Here is a 19,787-nt window from a genome sequence, read left to right on the forward strand (position 1 = left end):
AGGGTCATTCCCTTTTCGGAAGGATCGAGCAAATGTGGAGTATGAATATACTGTATGCTAAACCGGATCTTAAACCTATTATAAGTGAAGGTGTTTCTTAAGGGAATGATGAAAATGTAGAAGCCTTGTGGATAAAAATTAGCAGTGGAGGTAAAAGTATAACGAAAATGTTTGTAGGGATATGCTATAAACCACCAAATATCTGTGACAATGAGGAAGCTAAAATACTTTTGCAAATGGAGAAGTCACCAAAACGAGGTCATGTTTGCATAATGCGTGATTTTAATTATGCAGACAGACTGGGCAATGAGATTAGCATTACAACAAAAGGAAACAGGATTTTAGGGGTGCTTAAAGACAATTACATGACCTAAATTATTGAGGAACCAACCAGAAGAGGGTCAAAACAGGATTAGTAATATCAAACAATGTAGAAGTAATAGCAAATATTCAAGTCCTCGAACATTTGGGTAACAGTGATCATAACATGGTCTAATTTGAAATAAATTATCAAAAAACAGATTACTTGGTTCAACAAAGACCTTAAACTTTAGAAAGGCTGATTTTAATAAACTGAGGTCTAATCTACAAGTAATACACTGGGATGATGTTTTTGCAGGGAACATGTAGAAGATAAGAAAAAACACAAAAGCGCACCAAGATGAGAGATAGATAATGTATTAGCAACAAATAATAAAATTAGTAACTTACATATAAAATTTCTTTAATAATCCCCGATTCTGGTGTCTATCACAGGAGTAGGGCATCACATAGGAAGTATGAAGGGTAATCTCAGTTCTGAGAGATCAGACCCGCGCGCTGGGGCTGTCTCTGTTCACTCTCCTGTCCTCCACGTGTGGTAGCGTGGTGCAGAGTGTAGCACACATGTGCAGGAACCGGGGCCTTCAATAGGTGTCCTTAGGATGCCTGTCCGTTTTTGATAGCATAGAAACGATCGGAAATAAGCAGGAACGGTACACTTGAGTGTGTGCTGGTGGTGGGTAATAAAACCGCCAGCCACAACAGTCGCGACGCGTTTCGTTTAACAAAGTAAACTTCTTCAGGCGATTATCGCCTGAAGAAGTTTACTTTGTTAAACGAAACGCGTCGCGACTGTTGTGGCTGGCGGTTTTATTACCCACCACCAGCACACACTCAAGTGTACCGTTCCTGCTTATTTCCGATCGTTTCTATGCTATCAAAAACGGACAGGCATCCTAAGGACACCTATTGAAGGCCCCGGTTCCTGCACATGTGTGCTACACTCTGCACCACGCTACCACACGTGGAGGACAGGAGAGTGAACAGAGACAGCCCCAGCGCGCGGGTCTGATCTCTCAGAACTGAGATTACCCTTCATACTTCCTATGTGATGCCCTACTCCTGTGATAGACACCAGAATCGGGGATTATTAAAGAAATGTTATATGTAAGTTACTAATTTTATTATTTGTTGCTAATACATTATCTATCTCTCATCTTGGTGCGCTTTTGTGTTTTTTCTTGTTTTGCTGATATTGATATCACCATCGGGGTTCCGGTGGAGACCACATTTGGAGGTGGGGAGACACCTCATAAACACAGAAGCAGCAAGAGAACTGAGAGGGACCAACACTCCAAGTTTAAAGAGCCAGAGCGCGGACTGAACTTTTCATTTCACAACATGTAGAAGATAAATGGGCAGTCTTTAAAACATTGTTAGAAAAGCACACTTATCAGTGTATACCCTTGGGTAATAAGTATAAAAGAAACAAGTCAAAACCAATGTGGCTAAATAAACAGGTAGGGGAGAAAATGGACAAGAAGAGGAAGGCGTTTAAATTCTTGAAGTCAGAAGGGACGGAGATATCGTATCAGAATGATACGGAATGTAACAAAAATTGCAAAAGTGCAATTAAATTAGCAAAAATGGATAATGAAAAAAGGATTGCAATAGAAAGAAAGATCAACCCTAAAAAGTTCTTTAAGTACCTTAATAACAATAAAATCAGATGATAATATATGACCCTTTCCGGGTGATATGGGTAGGCAGATTATTGGAGATAAGGAAAACGCAGAGGTATTAAACAAATTCTTTGCCTCTGTGTTTACCAGGGAAGAATCAAGTTCAATAGTAGCGCCACAGGAGGAAGCCACAACCTCCATATTAATGACCAATTGGTTAACTGAGGAAGAAGTTCATAAGCGACTTGGTAGAATTAAATAAATGAGGCACCTGGCCCCGATGGCATACATCCAAGAGTTCTCAAGGAGTTACGCTCAGTAATAGCCAAACCATTACATTTAATATTCAAGGACTCCATTTCCACAGGCTCAGTACCACAAGATTGGCGTAAAGCAGATATGGTTTAAATGGGCAACATGAGAGTACAGCCAGTGTCTCACACAGAGGGCGAAGAGAAGGATGTCAGCCTAGAGTCCTGAGACACTGGAAGCCTATCTGCTAAAGGCCTATGCTGTCGGTTTATTAAACCCGATTGGGTATGGGCTATTATTATTATCGTTGTTTATTTGTAAAGCACCATCATATTCCACACAGCGGTACATGGGGTTACAGAGGGATGTAAATGACGGAAAACCAGCAAAAACAGATACAGAGGAGTAATGAGGGCTCTTATCGTGAGAGCTTACAATTTAGAGGGAATGAGGGACAATGTTTAAACAAAAAGTAAAGGGCCTGCTTATTGTGGGGCAGAGTGCCCCTCAGAATGGAGTAGGGTCCAGCCGTACAGCTGATCCCATTACAGTTTGAGGGTGTGTATGGTAAGGGGTATGAGATAGCGTGGAGATAGGGTTGGAGCGGAATGGGGTGTGGGAAAGAGTGGGATGCCAGATAGGCTTCCGTGAAAAAGGTGAGAGTTTTCAGGGAGTGTTAAAATGTCTGAAAGCTGCGGGAGAGTCTGTCCGTATGTGGTAGGGAATTCTAGAGAAAAGGTGCAGCACTGACGAAGTGTTGTAGTTGGGAGTGAGGAGATAAGACAGGAGGAAAGGCAGATGTCGTGGGCATATCACATCAAGGTGCTAAAATATAGGATTATTATCCATCCTGACACACCTTTCTGGGACAGCGGGACAAGTCAATGAAATATGGGACAATCCTGTACATATGGGAAGTCTGGCAACCCTATCTTGATATCGATATTTGTTTCATAAAAGAAAACTACTGCAGAATGTGTGTGCAATGTATGTTTGTCTATATTTATATAGCGCCATTAATGTACGAAGCACTTTACAGCAGTAATACACGGGACAATCGTATAAATAACAAATAATACAAATAACACATAATGGGAAGACGTGCTTCAGACATAAAAGTAACATTTAGGAAAAGGATTCCCTGCTCCGAAGAGCTTAGAATCTTAGGCCTCGGCCAGGCTCCCCGCTGGCGTGCTGAGGCGCGCTGATGCTCAGGGAAAGCGGGTGCTTTCCCTGGCCTTGCGGGTGCTTTCCCAGCGCGCCGTTAGGGGGCGGGCCGGTGGCGTCACGGAGCTGGTTCGCCCTCATTGGGCGAACCGCTCACGTGACCGGCCCTGCGCTCCGGCAAGCGGGGAAATTTTTAAATTCCCTAAGACCTACGCTTCCGCGCGCTTGCAGAAGCGTAGGCGAGCCCCTACTAAAGCCGCTCTAATTGCGGCTGTAGGGGCTCAGTGCTGAGCGGGAGCGCGCCTCCGCCAGCAAGCAGTAAGCATGGCCAAGGCCTAATTGATCAGGATTAACAAACGAAAACAAAAACTATTTATAATGCACTTATATAAAAAAAAAAAAACACTTCATTCTATAGAATCAATGTTGCTCTGTAGAGGATAACCCATTCTCACCATGTCAGCCCCTTCTAAATAAATGCGAAGAATAGTAAATTACAATATATTTATAAAAAATAAATTATAATATTTATAACACAAATATGCTGCCTGTAACATGGTAATCCTATTTAAGTCTATGGGAACACGTAATAAGTGTGAAAGGGTGAGTATAAGGGTATGATAAACGCCCTTATTATATCAATTGTGCATGCATCAAAACAATTCCATGAGTATAGAAACTAAGCATTTGGTATGTAAATGGTCTCGATACATATGCAAATTGCCCCTGGCGATCACATAGTATGAAATAAAGGGAAAGCTGAAAGCCTCAGAGTAGGTTTGTAGTTTCTTGTTCTGAGCAAAGTCCCTTCCATTTCATCTCTCACACTAAAATGAGGAGTGGGCCAGAAGAAAATGTAAAATGATCATTGTCACGTACGACCCCCAGGTTGGTTTAACACTAGGGAGTCCAGAGGCAATCAATGTACACTGATCGACAGAAGGATTATTAGTAAAACCAATAAAACAACATAAATACAACAATTTTAAATTCTTCAGCAAGACTTTTTGTCTCAATGACAATCAGATACAATTCTCAAATGTCCCTATTACATGAAACAAGCCTCAGTTTCCTGTGCTTACTCCATCAAAAGGATGAATTCTCGATAGCATCAGCACTATGGGAGAGTAGTCAATGGCTGTTAACGCCCAATTTGCATGTTTCGCACCTTAATAAATCTCCTCCTAAGAATTCCAAATAGATGCACACAATTTATTTTTAAAACAGATAGTTCAAAAAGGTATAATCCAACAGTAGTTCTTTCTTTATGATATAACAGGCCTCTCTAGGCCATTTCCCCCCAAATTGACTTTACATTTTTGAGATTTTATTTTAAATAGCAGATTCTTTTAAATAAAATATAGTGGCCAGAAGACATGCCCTAAAGATGGCATCCTATAATCTTCATGCTCTCTGCCTCGCCGTTCTTAACGTACCATCCTCATTCTAGCGACTCAATTTGCTGGTTTGAACTGCAGCGGAGAAGGTCTATCAGAGCTATCCATCGAAATCTGTACGGATAGAGACAGGTCTGCTCCAGGGGTCCAGCGATTTCTAAATATACAGGTCCAACGCATGTGTGCTGTCCCTACCGGGCAAGCTATGGTATCCCACCGTGGAGCCGCTACATGTTTTTTTTTTTTACTCACTCAAGATTTTGTGGGCGAGCTAGTCGACCTACTTCTTTTATTTTTATTCTGGGTGGTTGAGATGTCTGTTCCGAGTATTATTATCGGTCTTAGGGAGGCATGTTGAGAGTTCCCAGAGAATTACTTGACAACCACCTGAACTAACTCTACTCTGTGGAGGTTTGCTCTGGTCTGGATGGAGACATAACAGAGTGACATATTTCCTTTGTGGAAACTGGTTAAAAGTGCTTTACTGTTAAGCCAACTGAACGCTGGTAAGCCCCCCAAACTCAATATATTCAACCTACTGTTTCTAGGCTTACCGTTAACTTTATTCTTTACTTTCCTGGAGACTTTCTGATTTCTAATTACATGGAATAAGAATTTTTACCCAGAGAACACTGTGATTAGCGGTCATACACAGCTTTAAACATGGATGCCACAGCACATCACACAGGTGTCAAAGAGAATATATCTTCATATTGTACTAAGTTTCACTCACTTTGAGGTTGGCCTTGCTGTACCTAAAATGCAGATGAATCAACACAAAAGGTGCAATCGCTGAGCCTATAAAGCTGCAACAGGACCCCTAGCTTTATATGTACCAACTCCTCAGAGTAATGGCCCTCTGGAGCCCTAAAGAAACTCTCCCCATTAAAGCTAAAGACATTGAATCTACTGTACAGGTATGTTCAGACACAGAACTGCGGACGATTTGTCAAAGTCCCAGGTAAATTGTTCTTTTGCTCTGCCCTTAACTCGCTAAATAATTATGCAGTGATCATTAGTGAAACAGAAGAACTTACAGTAAGTAACTGAAATGTTTGAATTCAGTGTTCCCAGACAAATGTGAAACACACATTTTTCACATGATACAAATAATAAATGCAGAGATCACCCAGAGCGGTAATATACCGATTAGATCACTCTAAGATTTATAGTAAGGTCACATTTGAGAGTAACAAAAATCTCCTTTAAAAAAAATGTGTTTTCTAAAACTATTACTGTATAAGTAAGATTAATCCTTTTTGTAATCTCCCCATTCCTGTTTTTATTTTTTTTACATTTACCTCACTTTACTCCATTATTCACCATGGTAATAACACATCATAAGGCTGATGAAAAAAAGTATGTGTACAGAAAACAATATATATATATATATATATATATATATATATATATATATATATATATATATATATATATATATATATATATATATATATATATATATATATATATATACTGAGTTAAGTTATGGTGAGTAAAAAAAGTGACAAAAACCCTCCACAGGAAAGCAAATATGCAAATATAGCTGTATGCTCATCTGCATGTCCTAGGCAGGTCTGCAACCCCGCCTTTCCCCATTATCACCCAGCATACAGCACTTCCACTGCAGCAAGGGATTCTGGGAAATGACATGCAAATGAGCACACAGTGTCAAAAAGTGACACTGTGTGCTCATTTGCATGTCATTTCCCAGAATCCCTTGCTGCAGTGGAAGTGCTGTATGCTGGGTGATAATGGGGAAAGGCGGGGTTGCAGACCTGCCTAGGACATGCAGATGAGCATACAGCTATATTTGCATATATATATATATATATATATATATATATAACAGGATATGTCTATTCTGCCTTTTTTTCCCCCTGTTATCCCTGTTATGCAAGTCCTGTTAGCTGCAGGCAGTAACAGGTTAAATTTATGGGCTCTTGACCCCCTCATGCCCCTCTTATGAGTGATAGAAGTAAGGTGGTGACTCATGGCTTATGTAAGCCTATCAGGGCTAGGTATAGACCATGAGCCCGCCCATCTTGATCTTCCTAGGAGGGTGTGACCAAGTTAGTTTTAGTCCTGCTCTTGAAAAGAGAAGTCCTGCTCCTGCTCTGGAAGGGAGAGGAGGCAGAGAGCTGTCAGTCTCTCCTATGGCAGGATGAGCGTGCTCACCCTCAGTCCTTGGATTCAGTCACAGGGGCCTGTAAGATCAGGGGCCTTCACGATCCAGAGGTCTGGGACCTCTGGGACTCTGCATCACTGTATGGCGATCTGCAGATGCCTACCGTGCTGAATAAAGACCCTTGTTATGACACTCCTTTCTAAGTATCAGTCCTTGGGCAGGAGGGAGAGGTATGCAGTAGTGGGGGGCTGATTTCGGGACACCCTGAAACCCACTGCGGCTGGAGGCGCTAACACCGGTGAGACGAACTACACAAAGAAGTCCTGTCCTGATCTCCATACCAATGCCGATCCAACTCAGCTCTCCTGGTCCTAACAGGTATCGCACCACACACTAGGTAGCATAGGCTGTGTATATCATAATCCTTCCGAAGCCATCTATGTATGGTGCGGAAAATAAACACAGGTGGGGGGTGACCATAGCGAAGAAAGGAAAGTGACTCAACGGAACCCCCACAAGTGAAGGGAGAGACCGGAGAGTACTCAACCTAGTGGCTCCGCAACCACCACTATTCCTGCTATCGCCCACTGGCTCCGGAACTCGGCACAGGCAATACTTAGCTGAGCAGATGCTGAGCAGAGGGAAAGCAGCCAGGATTCCGGGGTGCATGAAAGGCGTGCTCCAGCCAAAATGCAGCAGTCACGTGTGAAGGGAGGAAGGCGATGCACATCTCGCCGGTAAAGAGATCAAGGCGCAATCAATGAAAAACGTTGTTTATTAAACAAAAAACAGACAGACATGTCTATGACGCACTGACGCGTTTCATACCCGAAGGAAGAGGTACTTTGTCAAAGTTTATACTCCCAACATGCAATAATGTACACACATTGCAGTGCAGTATGCTCCAGCAATACAAAGATAAAAGATGCAAATAGTACAAATAGGTTTTCCTCCCACTTTATCTTCTTGTAAGCAGTTCCTATGAGAAGGGGAAAGGGGGTTTTGTTTCCAAACTGAACAACCATTGTTTGTTATGCAAATGTCTTCTTTCTGACTGGAACAGTTTACCTTGTGCCATTGTGAGAGTGTATGCTGCATGAAGAATCAGGTACTAATTGGGCCTTGGAGAAATATTTGAAGTTAATAGAAGAAGCCTCTTTAAAGCATTTTAAAAAGGACTCCGCAATGTTCTACTATAATGCAGCTAATTACTTTCAAAAGCTACTGAAAGGAGTATTGAACAAGTACATGACGATATTGATGGTTACATGACCTCTTTGAAATATAAGATTTAAAAAGGCAACCCGAGCAGCACTTTAAAAAATAAAAAATATATATAGTTTTGTGTTAATATATGCAGCCTTGGATTACCTTTATTGAAAATGAATTACCTAAGCCAGGGGTGCGCAGGATTTTTTTGGGGGGGGCGGCGCGGCGGTTGCAGAGGACCCGCGCTCTTCCCCAAGGCATTTAAACTGCGGCCTCTGCAAATGTACTTACCAAGGTTCAGCTGGCTTCAGATGACGGGTTGATATGGCAACGTGGCCATCGCCATGGTAATGCGTGGTCAAATGAGGCTGCAGGGTCATGAGACGTCACGTGTCCCCGCAGCGTCATTTGACCACGCATTGCCATGGAGACATCATGTCCCCAAAGCGTTTCACAGAATTGTTCAAGACATTGCGAAAAATAAAAAAAAGGGGGAATACAAAACAGTGAATGCTTTAGAGACCTCCGGTGTACAGACAACATTATTATTTTTCCTGCAGCAACAAATCAGAGAACTCGCAGAAGCAAGTAAGTTGGGCTTCCATATGAAACTCAGCAAGACCAAAGGGATGGACAAAAATGTATAAACTCTACAAACATCAAAATAGATGGAATAGAACTAAACAGTGATCAGAAAAACCGGGCCCTTTTTATTTTTCATCATGTCTTGCAGAAAAATAACAAAATTGTCATGAAAATGTGAGCACTTAGAGGTCTGTCACAGTATATTATTACATATAAGAATTATTTGATAATCTAATATATAATCTTTGGTATTGGGGACGGCATGATGACCTCATCAAGGGTATAGTTACAAAATGGTGTTTAGCAAAGATAAGCACGTTATAAAGTGCTTGAGACAGAGCAAGAATTACGGTCCAAAACGCTTATATAAAATGTGTCCTGATGAAGGATGGTCGCTAGGAGGACTGAAAAAACGCATTCAGAAAACAACGTATTGTTCAGAAGTGTTAGTAACTACATCATCGATAATGTGTTGATGTAATCAGACAGTGGCGTTCTCGTCTTCGGGCGTTTCAGAAGGACGACATTTTGAACACGCACTTTGAAGTCAAACTTTATAGTAATCTTCGTGTTGCAGATTAGATTACAACAATTTAACACGTTTATGAGCTACGAAGGAAAAACTCCTACTTCTCGTTTAATGAACATGAACCTACCGCAGTGTATCTGGTACTTGTTGCCATACAGTGGCATCAATTTAGTGATCAGTTGATTGTCTACATTGTGATAGATATATATATAGAAATGTGTGTGTGTTAATCTCCATAACAGACCTCCAATTGTGCAAATGTTCATGGGGATTGAGCAAGAAATATATAAAATATGATGAAAAACTATAAGGGTCCCTTTTTTTCCTGAACACGGTGAAAAAATCTTCAAGAACTAGTTCTACCTTTGCCAGCAGGTATCAATGGATGGGAACCTTGTGAATAATCAATAGGAGAATCAAGATGAGGTGGAGCGCATTTGGAAGAAACAAGGTAATCTTTCAAGAGAACCTTCTACTGTGCCTCAAAAGGAAAGTGTTCAATCAGTGTATTCTGTCTCTGCTCCTATATGCGCAGAAACAGAAACATGTAGACATGTATGCAGGGTATTATTACCTAAAGAAACAGGGGAAAGAATGGCAGTGGGCTGGACATATTCCAAGCAGAAATTACCATTGTTGAACAAAGATGGCACTCCACTGAACTCCAAGGTATATCAAAGGCCCAAATTCCCAAAAGTAATGAGGATGACATTTCTTGGAGCAACGTCGAGAAACAAAAAATGATGCTTGCAACTGCAGTACCGAGGAGATAGCTGGGGAGGCTTCCACCAAGCAGTCAATCAACATGGGCTGAAGATGATTATGTACAAATATGGATATTATATTTGTAGAACACACACAATTGGATGGGTAAATGGGAAAGCCCCATGTGTGCTAAACATCCATTTCATTCCGGGTGAAGGAGTGAGTAAAGACACTGACTGGCACTGAGTTTGAAGCAGGGGAACCTGGTTCAATTCCCGGTGTCGGCTCCTTGTGACCTTGGGCAAATCACATTACCAAAAACTGATTGTAAGCTCCACAGGGCGGGGACCTGTGCCCTGAATAATGTCTCTGTAAAGCGCTGCATAAAACTAGCAGCGCTATACAAGAACATGCTATTATTATTCACATGCTGCACTCTAAATGGGCTTATCTTACCTCCTAGAAGTGAAGATGGGTTTTGTATCTAGTAAAAAAACATGTAGCGGGTAAAGTATCACATTAACCTCTACTTTGTGGTTTCCTACATTTCCAGTAGTGCCAGCAACCAATTGACGAAGTTGAGACATTAGGGGGTCTGACATACAGTAACAACATTAGAGTCAAAGCAGCCATTTTGTCTGACTATTTTTGTTAGCCATCTTGTTATTGTTCTAGTCCTTGTCTGTCAATTACGTTGTAATGTGCTGTGCTTGTGTCTTCCATTTTGTCTTCTGTCTGTATGAAAGCTGCATGAAAGTTATAGTGGGTTAAAAGATTTCTCGCTCTCAGTGTTTACCAGCTCTGACCAGCCCAGCTGCAGGAGGAGGGAGGGGGCATACAGCCTTGAGGAGTGAGATTAGAATTAGAGAAGAGTTCTCACATTTAAGTGCCAGGTAAAGTCTTGAGAAGTGAGATCAGAATTAGAACCAACTTCTCAGCATTTGAGTGTCTGGTGGACTCAATGATAGAAATCATTTCTCACATTCAACCCCTTAAAGAATGTATGTATCATTTCATTTTTGTTATGTATTACAAGATTATGTCATTTTAGGTGACGCACACTTCCATCATTTGTTATGTATTGCAAACTTACATCAGTTTTAGCATTGTTATGCATTACAAAATGATGTCATATTTAGTGATGTGCAAGCCCCCCATAAAGGGGTGGAGCTTAGGTTTAAGGGTATAAATATATGGCATATCGTGTTATTGTTAGAGAGCTTTTTTCCAAAAGCTGTCTCCGTTGTGCACTTGACTTGAATAAATTCACGTGTTATTCTGTTTCAAAATAACCTCAGACTGTGTTTTTTATTTACGCTTTTCTCACAATATTATCACACCACTATGGAGAAGGTAAAATAAGTTATGCTATTTATTGAGCCATTAATATGTTCTAAAATTGCAGCACACAGAGGTTGCATTTGCAGAGAGGGATTTCAAGTTTATTGGCGGTTAGCCATTCAAGTTTATGATCCTGTGAACCTCTAATATTTGTGGCTAACCACATGCTCTGCACTTCCTCAAATAATTACACATACATTTATTACAAAAAAGACTTTGAGAATGTTATAAATCAGGATGTAAAGTTACTAAATAGCCGGTGAACAGGACAAAAAAAAAAACCCAAAAGGTATAATTTTCTTCAAAAGCCATATGACAAGGAGCTGCAACACCTGCTGCTTGTAAATAATATGTTTGTTTTAATGGTTTTACATCGGGGTGGGAAAATGTCCACACTCCTGGTGTCTGTTGTCAGTCACCGCTGCAACCAGCAAAAGCGCATCCTATCCTGCTTTATGTGTTGTGCGTTGCCGGTCACAGCAGTGACTGACAGGTCAATCAGTACTGCACCAATAAGTCCTGTAATGCACAGGGCGGGGGAAGGGGTAGGGGAAGGCATGATGGAGGGAAGGGGTGAAGTGAGAGAGGGGTGGGGGGAGTTTTGACTGCCCACCTCTGCTCTCATTTCTCCCAGTGCAGCTTAATTAGTTGGAGGGGATGAGTTTGCCTGTGTGTCACAGATGCACACTGACACACGCTGTCGCTGATGGGGGACGGGGGGACGCTGTGACGGCCTCTCCCCGCAATAAATAAGTGTGTGTGTGTATATATTTTTTTCTCCCATCTCCCCTCCCCCACCCTCTTTAGGGTTCTAAAAATTCAGCCTGGCTCCTAAGTCATACGAAAATCTTAGTGTTGAAGTAAGGTCCTCTGTATCAGCTGTTAACTCCACGGCTGCTGAAATGTATACTTGCCATCTATGCTTTCTAGCAAAATTTCTCTCTTTTTATTTAAACACACGCACTATATGACCTTCTGAATGTCTGATCTGATTAATGCACTGGAAATGGTGATACATTCGGTCATATACGAATCAGTGGCTTGAGCTGCTGCACATATACTGTCCATTTGGTTTCTGCATACAGCATGTCAACAAAATATATAGACGCAGAATAAGCTGGAGGGTCTAATCTTCCACCAACAGGAAAAAAACAGGAAGACGATATCAGCTGTACATCTCTTGTACCAACAGCGGGCTGGAAACCCCCCTACCAATGGACTAATATTATTATTGCATAAATGAAACACACAGCTGAGGATCAGAATTATTTAAGGCAGCAATACTAAATTCCTCCACCCTCCCCCTTTTTAATTTTATTATTATTTGTATATGTAAAGCTTGTGACAATGTATAATTCTACATTCTTACCAAAGCTGACAATAGTTTGGTGCGTCTGTTCTAAATCTGTCAAAATCCGGATTGTGTGACTAACATTAATGGCTGCTTTAGTCAGTGTAACTCAGAAGCTACAATGTATCCTTATATTATAAAGGCAACATTGACTATTGTTACAGTTTGCAGCACAAATTGCTGGGAATATTGGCAACAAATTATCCCAAACAGGAAAGTGTTGCAAAGATCTTGCACTGCTTGGGAGGTGGGCTAAACCGGCTATAGAAATCAAAGGATGCTTTTAAAATCATTAAAAATGGCATCTAGAGAAGAACTGGAAAGAGACTGCTAAATTGACATCTGCCTCGAGATACCTGGCTCTTCCTCCTGAACAGGCCAGAGCCGAGAATAAACTCCTCTCCCATATCACAACTGCAACAAGATGGGAGTTAGCAGCTTTATGGAAATAACACGAAATCCCCTCTATTTCCCAAATTAAAAATAAGATATGGTTCATCTGCCAAATGGAAAAAGATGACAAGTGGGGGGTGGGGACGACGCGACGCTGGAGCTGAACCGCACTGTTTTTATATCCGGGGGCCTCCAGGTTCCAGAGGATACTGCCTGGATTTTAAAGGGATTGGAATGGCCATCCAATAGAAAGCCACAACCGATGATGTTGCAGCTTCCCATTGGCACTGAGATTTGGCAACCATTTTGTTTCCCCTGAGGGAGATTTAAACACGGTAACTTCACCGTTAAGTATCTCGTGAACCGGGTGGAAGCCGTTTCTCCCCCCGTAAAATAAATAGGGGTTTATAATAAAAACAAAGTAGGAAGAATTGCTCCTTTAACCCATTGAGTGCCAGAGGAACCACAGCACCACGGCCGCATCCGGCACTACGAACACATGACCGCTTCTCTGAAGAGGACACGTCATTGTTCAGAATGGGCCATCCTGTTCCTCACCAGTGTAGATGGCGTCCTCCCCTCCCTATGAGCACAGAACGTGATCTCCCCTAGCAAAACAAGCGAGCTTGTTATGACGTAGCTTCTACACCATGGGACCCCTGGAGTGCCAGACCACATAACATAGTGGCTAGGTCGCAGGGCGCCCCAAAGGGTTAAAAGGCTGCATTTTCCCTCACAGGAGGAGGTCATTGTTATTTACATATCAAATTACCGGGAAAGACAATAATAATAATAATAATAATAATAAAATACAGAGTGCCTAATATTTGTTAAGGTGCTTTGTTTTCATGTGTAATTTGTGGGTTTGCACTTCTAGGCCCGTCACTGCCAGAACAGGAACGCTGCAGGTTGGGAAAGGGTGGCCCATATTTACCAAGCACTGCGAACCAGAACACTAATGCACCATTAGGCTGAACACGGCTTTTAAATCTGCCCCAAACGCTTCGTAAATCTGCGCTTAGACCACTTTGAGGCTGTAACCACATAAGGGATATGGAGATTAAACAGTTTAAAAGCTTTCGCCTGAAACCTGTATCTTGTTTCAGAATAGATGATACGAGACGAGCAGACTCTGATGTCTACTTTGCTGCCTGTTTCAGAGGGAACAAGGGAAACCCTACATTGCCCGATACGATGCATGTTTAATGTCATACAGGGCGAGATCGGATATCGGCAATTACACCTTCTGCGAAGCACTGCGATTACCAAAGGAAATCCCCCAAGTGACATTTCTTGCAAACATAGAACAGGAATCGCACAAGCACATTATAATTCATGACCCCTTAGACTGCATCATGCTTGGGAACAGTGACAATATGCATGGGAATAACAGGAAAAAAACCTTGTGCAAATCATTTCTACAAAAGGTTTTTTTTATATATTTTAAGTGTTGTTACCCCCTGCCAGAGTCTCCGGTCCTAGCCAGCGATATAAACTATCCTGCAATGAAGTGAAAGCGCTCATGCGTGCAACAAGGTCTAACTTAACTAATGGTGTTATATAGGTTTGATAGTCCAATTTTAGGCCAGAAATATCATTCCAAAAACAACCATTTGTCAAGTACGACACAGCTGTGAGCACGTGACCTATATACAGGATAAGGGTTAATACACACAGCTATCCAGCCGATTCACTTTACTCCAGGTATGGACCCTCAAATGAGTAATAGCTCCCTCAATCCATCCCAATATACCTACCATCTGTCACAAACCGCAGTACTTCAAATAAGTTAATATTCACCCTTACTCCATTGCAATATATATTTATCCCGCTACCACCACCAAAATAATTATTAAAGGTACGTACAGAGCCTCTGGTCTCTGTTTATTCAGAAAACTATGCACTTGGCAAACAAAAATCTGTTGTAGCAAAATGTGTTCCGAATAATAAATGCAGACTGTTAAATCTAGAACGCCTGCTAATTGCTTTCAGGGTTACTTGAGACAGACAGACGCTGCAGTCCTGGGCGTTTTGTGAAAATATTCACTATAGATTTTAAGGCGATACCGCAAAAAAAATAACAAATAATCTACTCTCTGGACTGAAAACTATTTAGGGATCTGACAATGTGCAAAACCGTAAATGTAATGTCTAAAATAACTAGAATTTTGAAAATAAAATCAAGAATAGATGGAACTGGGAAAAAAAATAATAATAAAAAAATAAAAAGCAGAGGATATACATACCCAGACCTGACGTATTAATGGCTTTTACAGACTTCTTCATTTTGTAGAGAATGGTTCGATCGACATCCAGAGCCTATGGTACAAATTAAAAACAATGCATGAATAATCCCCACGGGCTGCTTTAACAACTCTGCTATTATATGTAGTAAAAGTGAGTTAGTGAGAGAGATCAATCACTGATGCTGTGGCCTGTAGCATTAAAAAAATAAAAAATAAACCATAGAAGGATTTTTAGTACACAAAAATAAATCAATAAAACATTTTCAATTGACTCTGTGGCTGTAAAATACTACAAACGTGCGCTTAAATGGGAGTTCTTTACATATGTATTTGCAGCGAGTCCTGTGCTGACTGGGTGAACTATAAAGACAGCAAGCATGAAACCCATACAGGAACGGATTGCCTTACAATGGTTCGAAAATCCCATCTTTAAAAAGGAGCAATCAAGGGGGTGCTGGTATCTTGTTTTTTTAACGCTCCTACGTCATGTGGACCAAAAGGAAGCTGCACCGGATGATGTCACAGCTTCCTATTGGCCCGCAAGCTTTAAAAAGCGGCCAATACGTGATCCATGCAAGCCAAGCCGGAGCAACTAGCGGCACCAATTACAGGCATACCCCGGTTTAAGGACACTCACTTTAAGTACACTCGCGAGTAAGGACATATCGCCCAGTAGACAAATGTTAGCTTGCGCATGCGCCTGTCAGCACGTCCTGAACAGCAATAACGGCTCCCTACCTGTACCGAAGCTGTGTGCAAGCGGGGAGACTATAGAGCCTGTTACAAATGCATTATTTACATCAGTTATGCACGTATATGACGATTGCAGTACAGTACATGCATCGATAAGTGGGAAAAAGGTTGTGCTTCACTTTAAGTACATTTTCACTTTACATACATGCGTATGTTAATGTGGGGTATGCCTGTACAGAGGTATCTCCAGAAGCAAGAGGTCCCGGAGCTGAAATTAATGGGGTTCAGCTCCAGAGACTCCATTGCTATAATCCTATGTTTACATTTTTTTTTTTAATGTGCCCGCTTGGATTGCCTCTTGAAGCAACACAAACTTAAATCTTAGTTTCAGGTATAATTTAATGCACCAACAACAGATCTCTGCATAGTTGTAAGTGTGTACAAAGCTTTTGAAATCTCAGGGATCATAATGTATGTGTAGTATTTAACTCTCTGGATCAGTGTTTCTCAGCCAAGGTGTCGGGGAACCAGCTGCCAAGGAAGCCGCGGCCATAGGGAAAACACGCTGCAGACTGCTCACCTCCCGCACTGCGTGCAAACATAGAGGCTGCAACCCGCCTCTCCTCTCTAAGCCCGGCACAGAGGAGAGAGGAGCCTCTCCATATCCAGGCTGCGCAGCATATACCCGGTGAGCAGATGATGTGTTTGAGATGTGTGGGATGGTGGGAGGGAAGATGGAAGGAGTGAGGGATCTGTGTGTGGGGAGCAGAGTGTGTTGGCATTGTGCGTGTGTAGGGGGGTTGTAATGGCATTGTGTATATGTGGGGGTATTATGGCTGTGTGTATGTGGGGGTGTGATGGCTGTGTTTGGGGGGGTGTATGTGTGTGTGTGGAGCGTGAGTGAGGAGAGTTCTTTTTATGGGTTGGGAAGGTGTTGTGGTGTAAGTAGGAGAAGGGGGCTGAATGTAGTTTTTATGATTATGAAAGAGGGTGAGTGTGCTGTGTGAAAAGGGGGATACATGTGGAGTGTGTGTTGTGTATGATGTGTATGATGTGTGAAGGTGTGTGAGGGTGTGTGAGGGTGAATGTGGAGTGTTTAAGAAAAGGGTGTGCATGCAAAAAGGAAGGTCAGTGTGCATGCGTGTAAGCGAGGAGGTGAGTATGGTCTGAAAAGCAGGGGTGCCCAGAGATTTAAAAAAAAAAAATCCATATGGGGTGTCCCTGCTCAAAAAAAGGTTGACTGGTTTAGATCCTTTTCTACAGACTGGTGAGATTTTGAAAGCTCTGTACTGATCACACTCCATATTCTTATTGGTCCACTAAATGGTAGCACAACCTCCAACAACCCTGTTGTCTTGAACCAATAAGAGACATTTGCACTCCCAAAATTAATTAAGTAGAAATAGCTGAGTTAGTCCATTTGCCAAAGTTTAGAGGAAATCAAGCACTGCAAAAATATAACCAAAGAAATAATCCAAATTATTCTAAAAAGCCACGTCAAGGAACATATGAAATCTAACTCACACGTTATGAAATCTAACTCACACGTGAGGAAATGCAGGAAGAGAGTTATGGATTTAGCTCCAAAAATGCTACGGTGCTGGCCTTGGTGGCAAAGCATTATGTTATTTCCTGATGTCTGACTACAAGTCACTTTATTGTTCGTAGCTAAAATCCCTTCAGCTCCCAATGAAATCCTGCATTTCCTGCAAGGCCTCGGATAGAGCAGGCGCGCATGGTGCAGAGGCGATCCGTGACCACACGGCTCTGGAGGAGACGCAAAGGGCAGGCGTCCAAGATCAGCTGAGATTCAGTTCTTTCCGGGGCGCGCCAATTCGCCCTCATTGGCTGAACCGCGCACGTGGCCCGGCCATCGCGCGTTAAGAGAAAATAAATGATCTTGTGAGAAAATCGAGCGCGCCATCGCTCACGAGCATGTGCGCTATATCGCCGAGACCATGGACGCGGCCTTAGGCTGCGCTTAGTGTGCCGGCGACGTCGCCCGAAAACATATGCATTGCCGCCGCCGCGTGCGCTTATTGTGCGCGCGACGGAGACAAAGTGACGTCGCGAAAACTTGTAGCCGGCAAAATTTGATTTTTCAAGGGCTGTCGCGTCACGTGACGGCCCTTGAACCAATCAAATTGCCGGAAACAGACGACGACGCCTGGCGAAATATAAAACTTTCACCCGTCGTGTCGCCGTCGACAGCACTATAGGCACGGCCTAAGGCATAGCATACTGCTGTCTTCTCCTTCTCAGTATACTTGTGTCCACCAACGGTCAGGTTTTCAGGATATACCTGCTTCAGCACAGGTGGCTCAATCGAGGACTAAGCCATCTGAGCTGAAGCAGGGATATCCTGAAAACCTGACCCGTTAGTGGCTCTTGAGGACTGAAGCTGGCCACCCCTGCATTACAACCTTTTCCTATATGAAGGCATTTTCTTTTGCATCTCTCTCCCACTGGACAGCACTTGCTGCTAATATTGATCATGCACCCACTCTCTCCATCATCAGCTAAAAACCCGCCTCAAGAAAGCCTTTCAGCGTCACAGCCCTAATTACCATCTTCCTAACCGCCACTACACATCCTGAACGTTTATTCCCACGTATAATACCACTGTATACAACTAGCAGCGTCTCTCTGCACACGTACTTGCATGTACTGTACTTATAGTTACAGTGCATGTCAACTTTAAAGTAATCCTGTTCTACTAGTTCGTTTTCCAATACACTGCCTAGAATAGAAGCGCTCTAACACTGATGTCTGTGGCGTAACTCCAGCACGGAGTGCCACAGCAGCATACACGTTACTAATTAGAAGTAAGGGTTTCCCTATACTTGACAAATCTATATCAAGGGTATGACACTTGGTATTCAAATCGTACTAATACTAGAAAATCTTTCCTTTACAACATTTCTTTCAAGGCTGGCTTTGAGGGGGAAGGTTGTCATGGTGGAAACCAAATATTTGAAGTAAACAACGAATGGATGTCATGAAGATCTTACTAAAATTAACTCAATCCCAAACATTCACAGGCAACAATCTTGATCATTTAGATCAGGGGTGCGCAAACTTTTTTTGCTGCACCCCCCCGCTGCCGGCCCTCCTCCATTGTTGCACGCCCTCCCCTTACTTCGTGTGACGTCACGTGACCCGCGGCGGCATTTGCCGTCAAATTACCATGGCAACCGTGACGTTACATGACGCCGCGTTGCCATGGCCACGCGTCCTGAAGCCAGCTGAATCCTGGTAAATAGAAGTTGCAGAGGCCCGCCACGGTCCCCTGGCATTTAATTTAAATGCCATGGGGGAAGAGTGTGGGACCTCTGCAACCACCCCCCCAAAAACAAATCACGCCCCCGCAGTTTGCGCACCGCTGATTTAGATCATGGGCATATATTTGGTGAAAAAGAAAACACTGCCAGAATGTTCACAAACTAATGGATGGAAATCTGGATGACACCCAACGTGAGCAATAAGGAAGTGGTTTCCAACCTTTTCAGAAATGTGAAGCCCTTTGGGAATGAATGTGTAGAACCACTTCACATGTATTGTGACTTTGCAACAAAACAAAAACAGCTCTCCAATCCTACCGTATGTACACAAAAATACCATTGGTATGGCTTTTATTTTTATATATTAACGAACAGCTTAAAACAAATAAGTATGCGCACATACACGTTTCATCCTTACCATTGGTGTTTTATATCAAGAATCTATTTATAAAGGCTTGCAAACCCCATGACTGCCTAGGGGCCTAACACAATATGTATTGCAGGCCCCTCTGTCAGCAAAGGGTTACATGGCATGCCTAAAATAAGCCAAATACAAGTGGTACATTT

General features: G+C 42.4%; 1 protein-coding gene across 8 annotated transcripts in view; it reads right to left on the bottom strand.

Moving 5' to 3' along the window:
* The window catches only part of ASAP2 (ArfGAP with SH3 domain, ankyrin repeat and PH domain 2), a 199,894-nt gene that overhangs the window by 139,845 nt on the left and 40,262 nt on the right, over positions 1-19,787 (bottom strand). For all 8 annotated transcript variants that reach the window (XM_075598335.1, XM_075598332.1, XM_075598336.1 and 5 more), the window contains one exon: positions 15,247-15,319. In XM_075598335.1, the coding sequence (XP_075454450.1) occupies positions 15,247-15,319 (73 nt within the window). The remainder of the gene's footprint in view (positions 1-15,246; positions 15,320-19,787) is intronic.

This window comes from Ascaphus truei, chromosome 4 (genome assembly GCF_040206685.1).
Source record: "Ascaphus truei isolate aAscTru1 chromosome 4, aAscTru1.hap1, whole genome shotgun sequence".
NCBI lineage: Eukaryota > Metazoa > Chordata > Amphibia > Anura > Ascaphidae > Ascaphus > Ascaphus truei.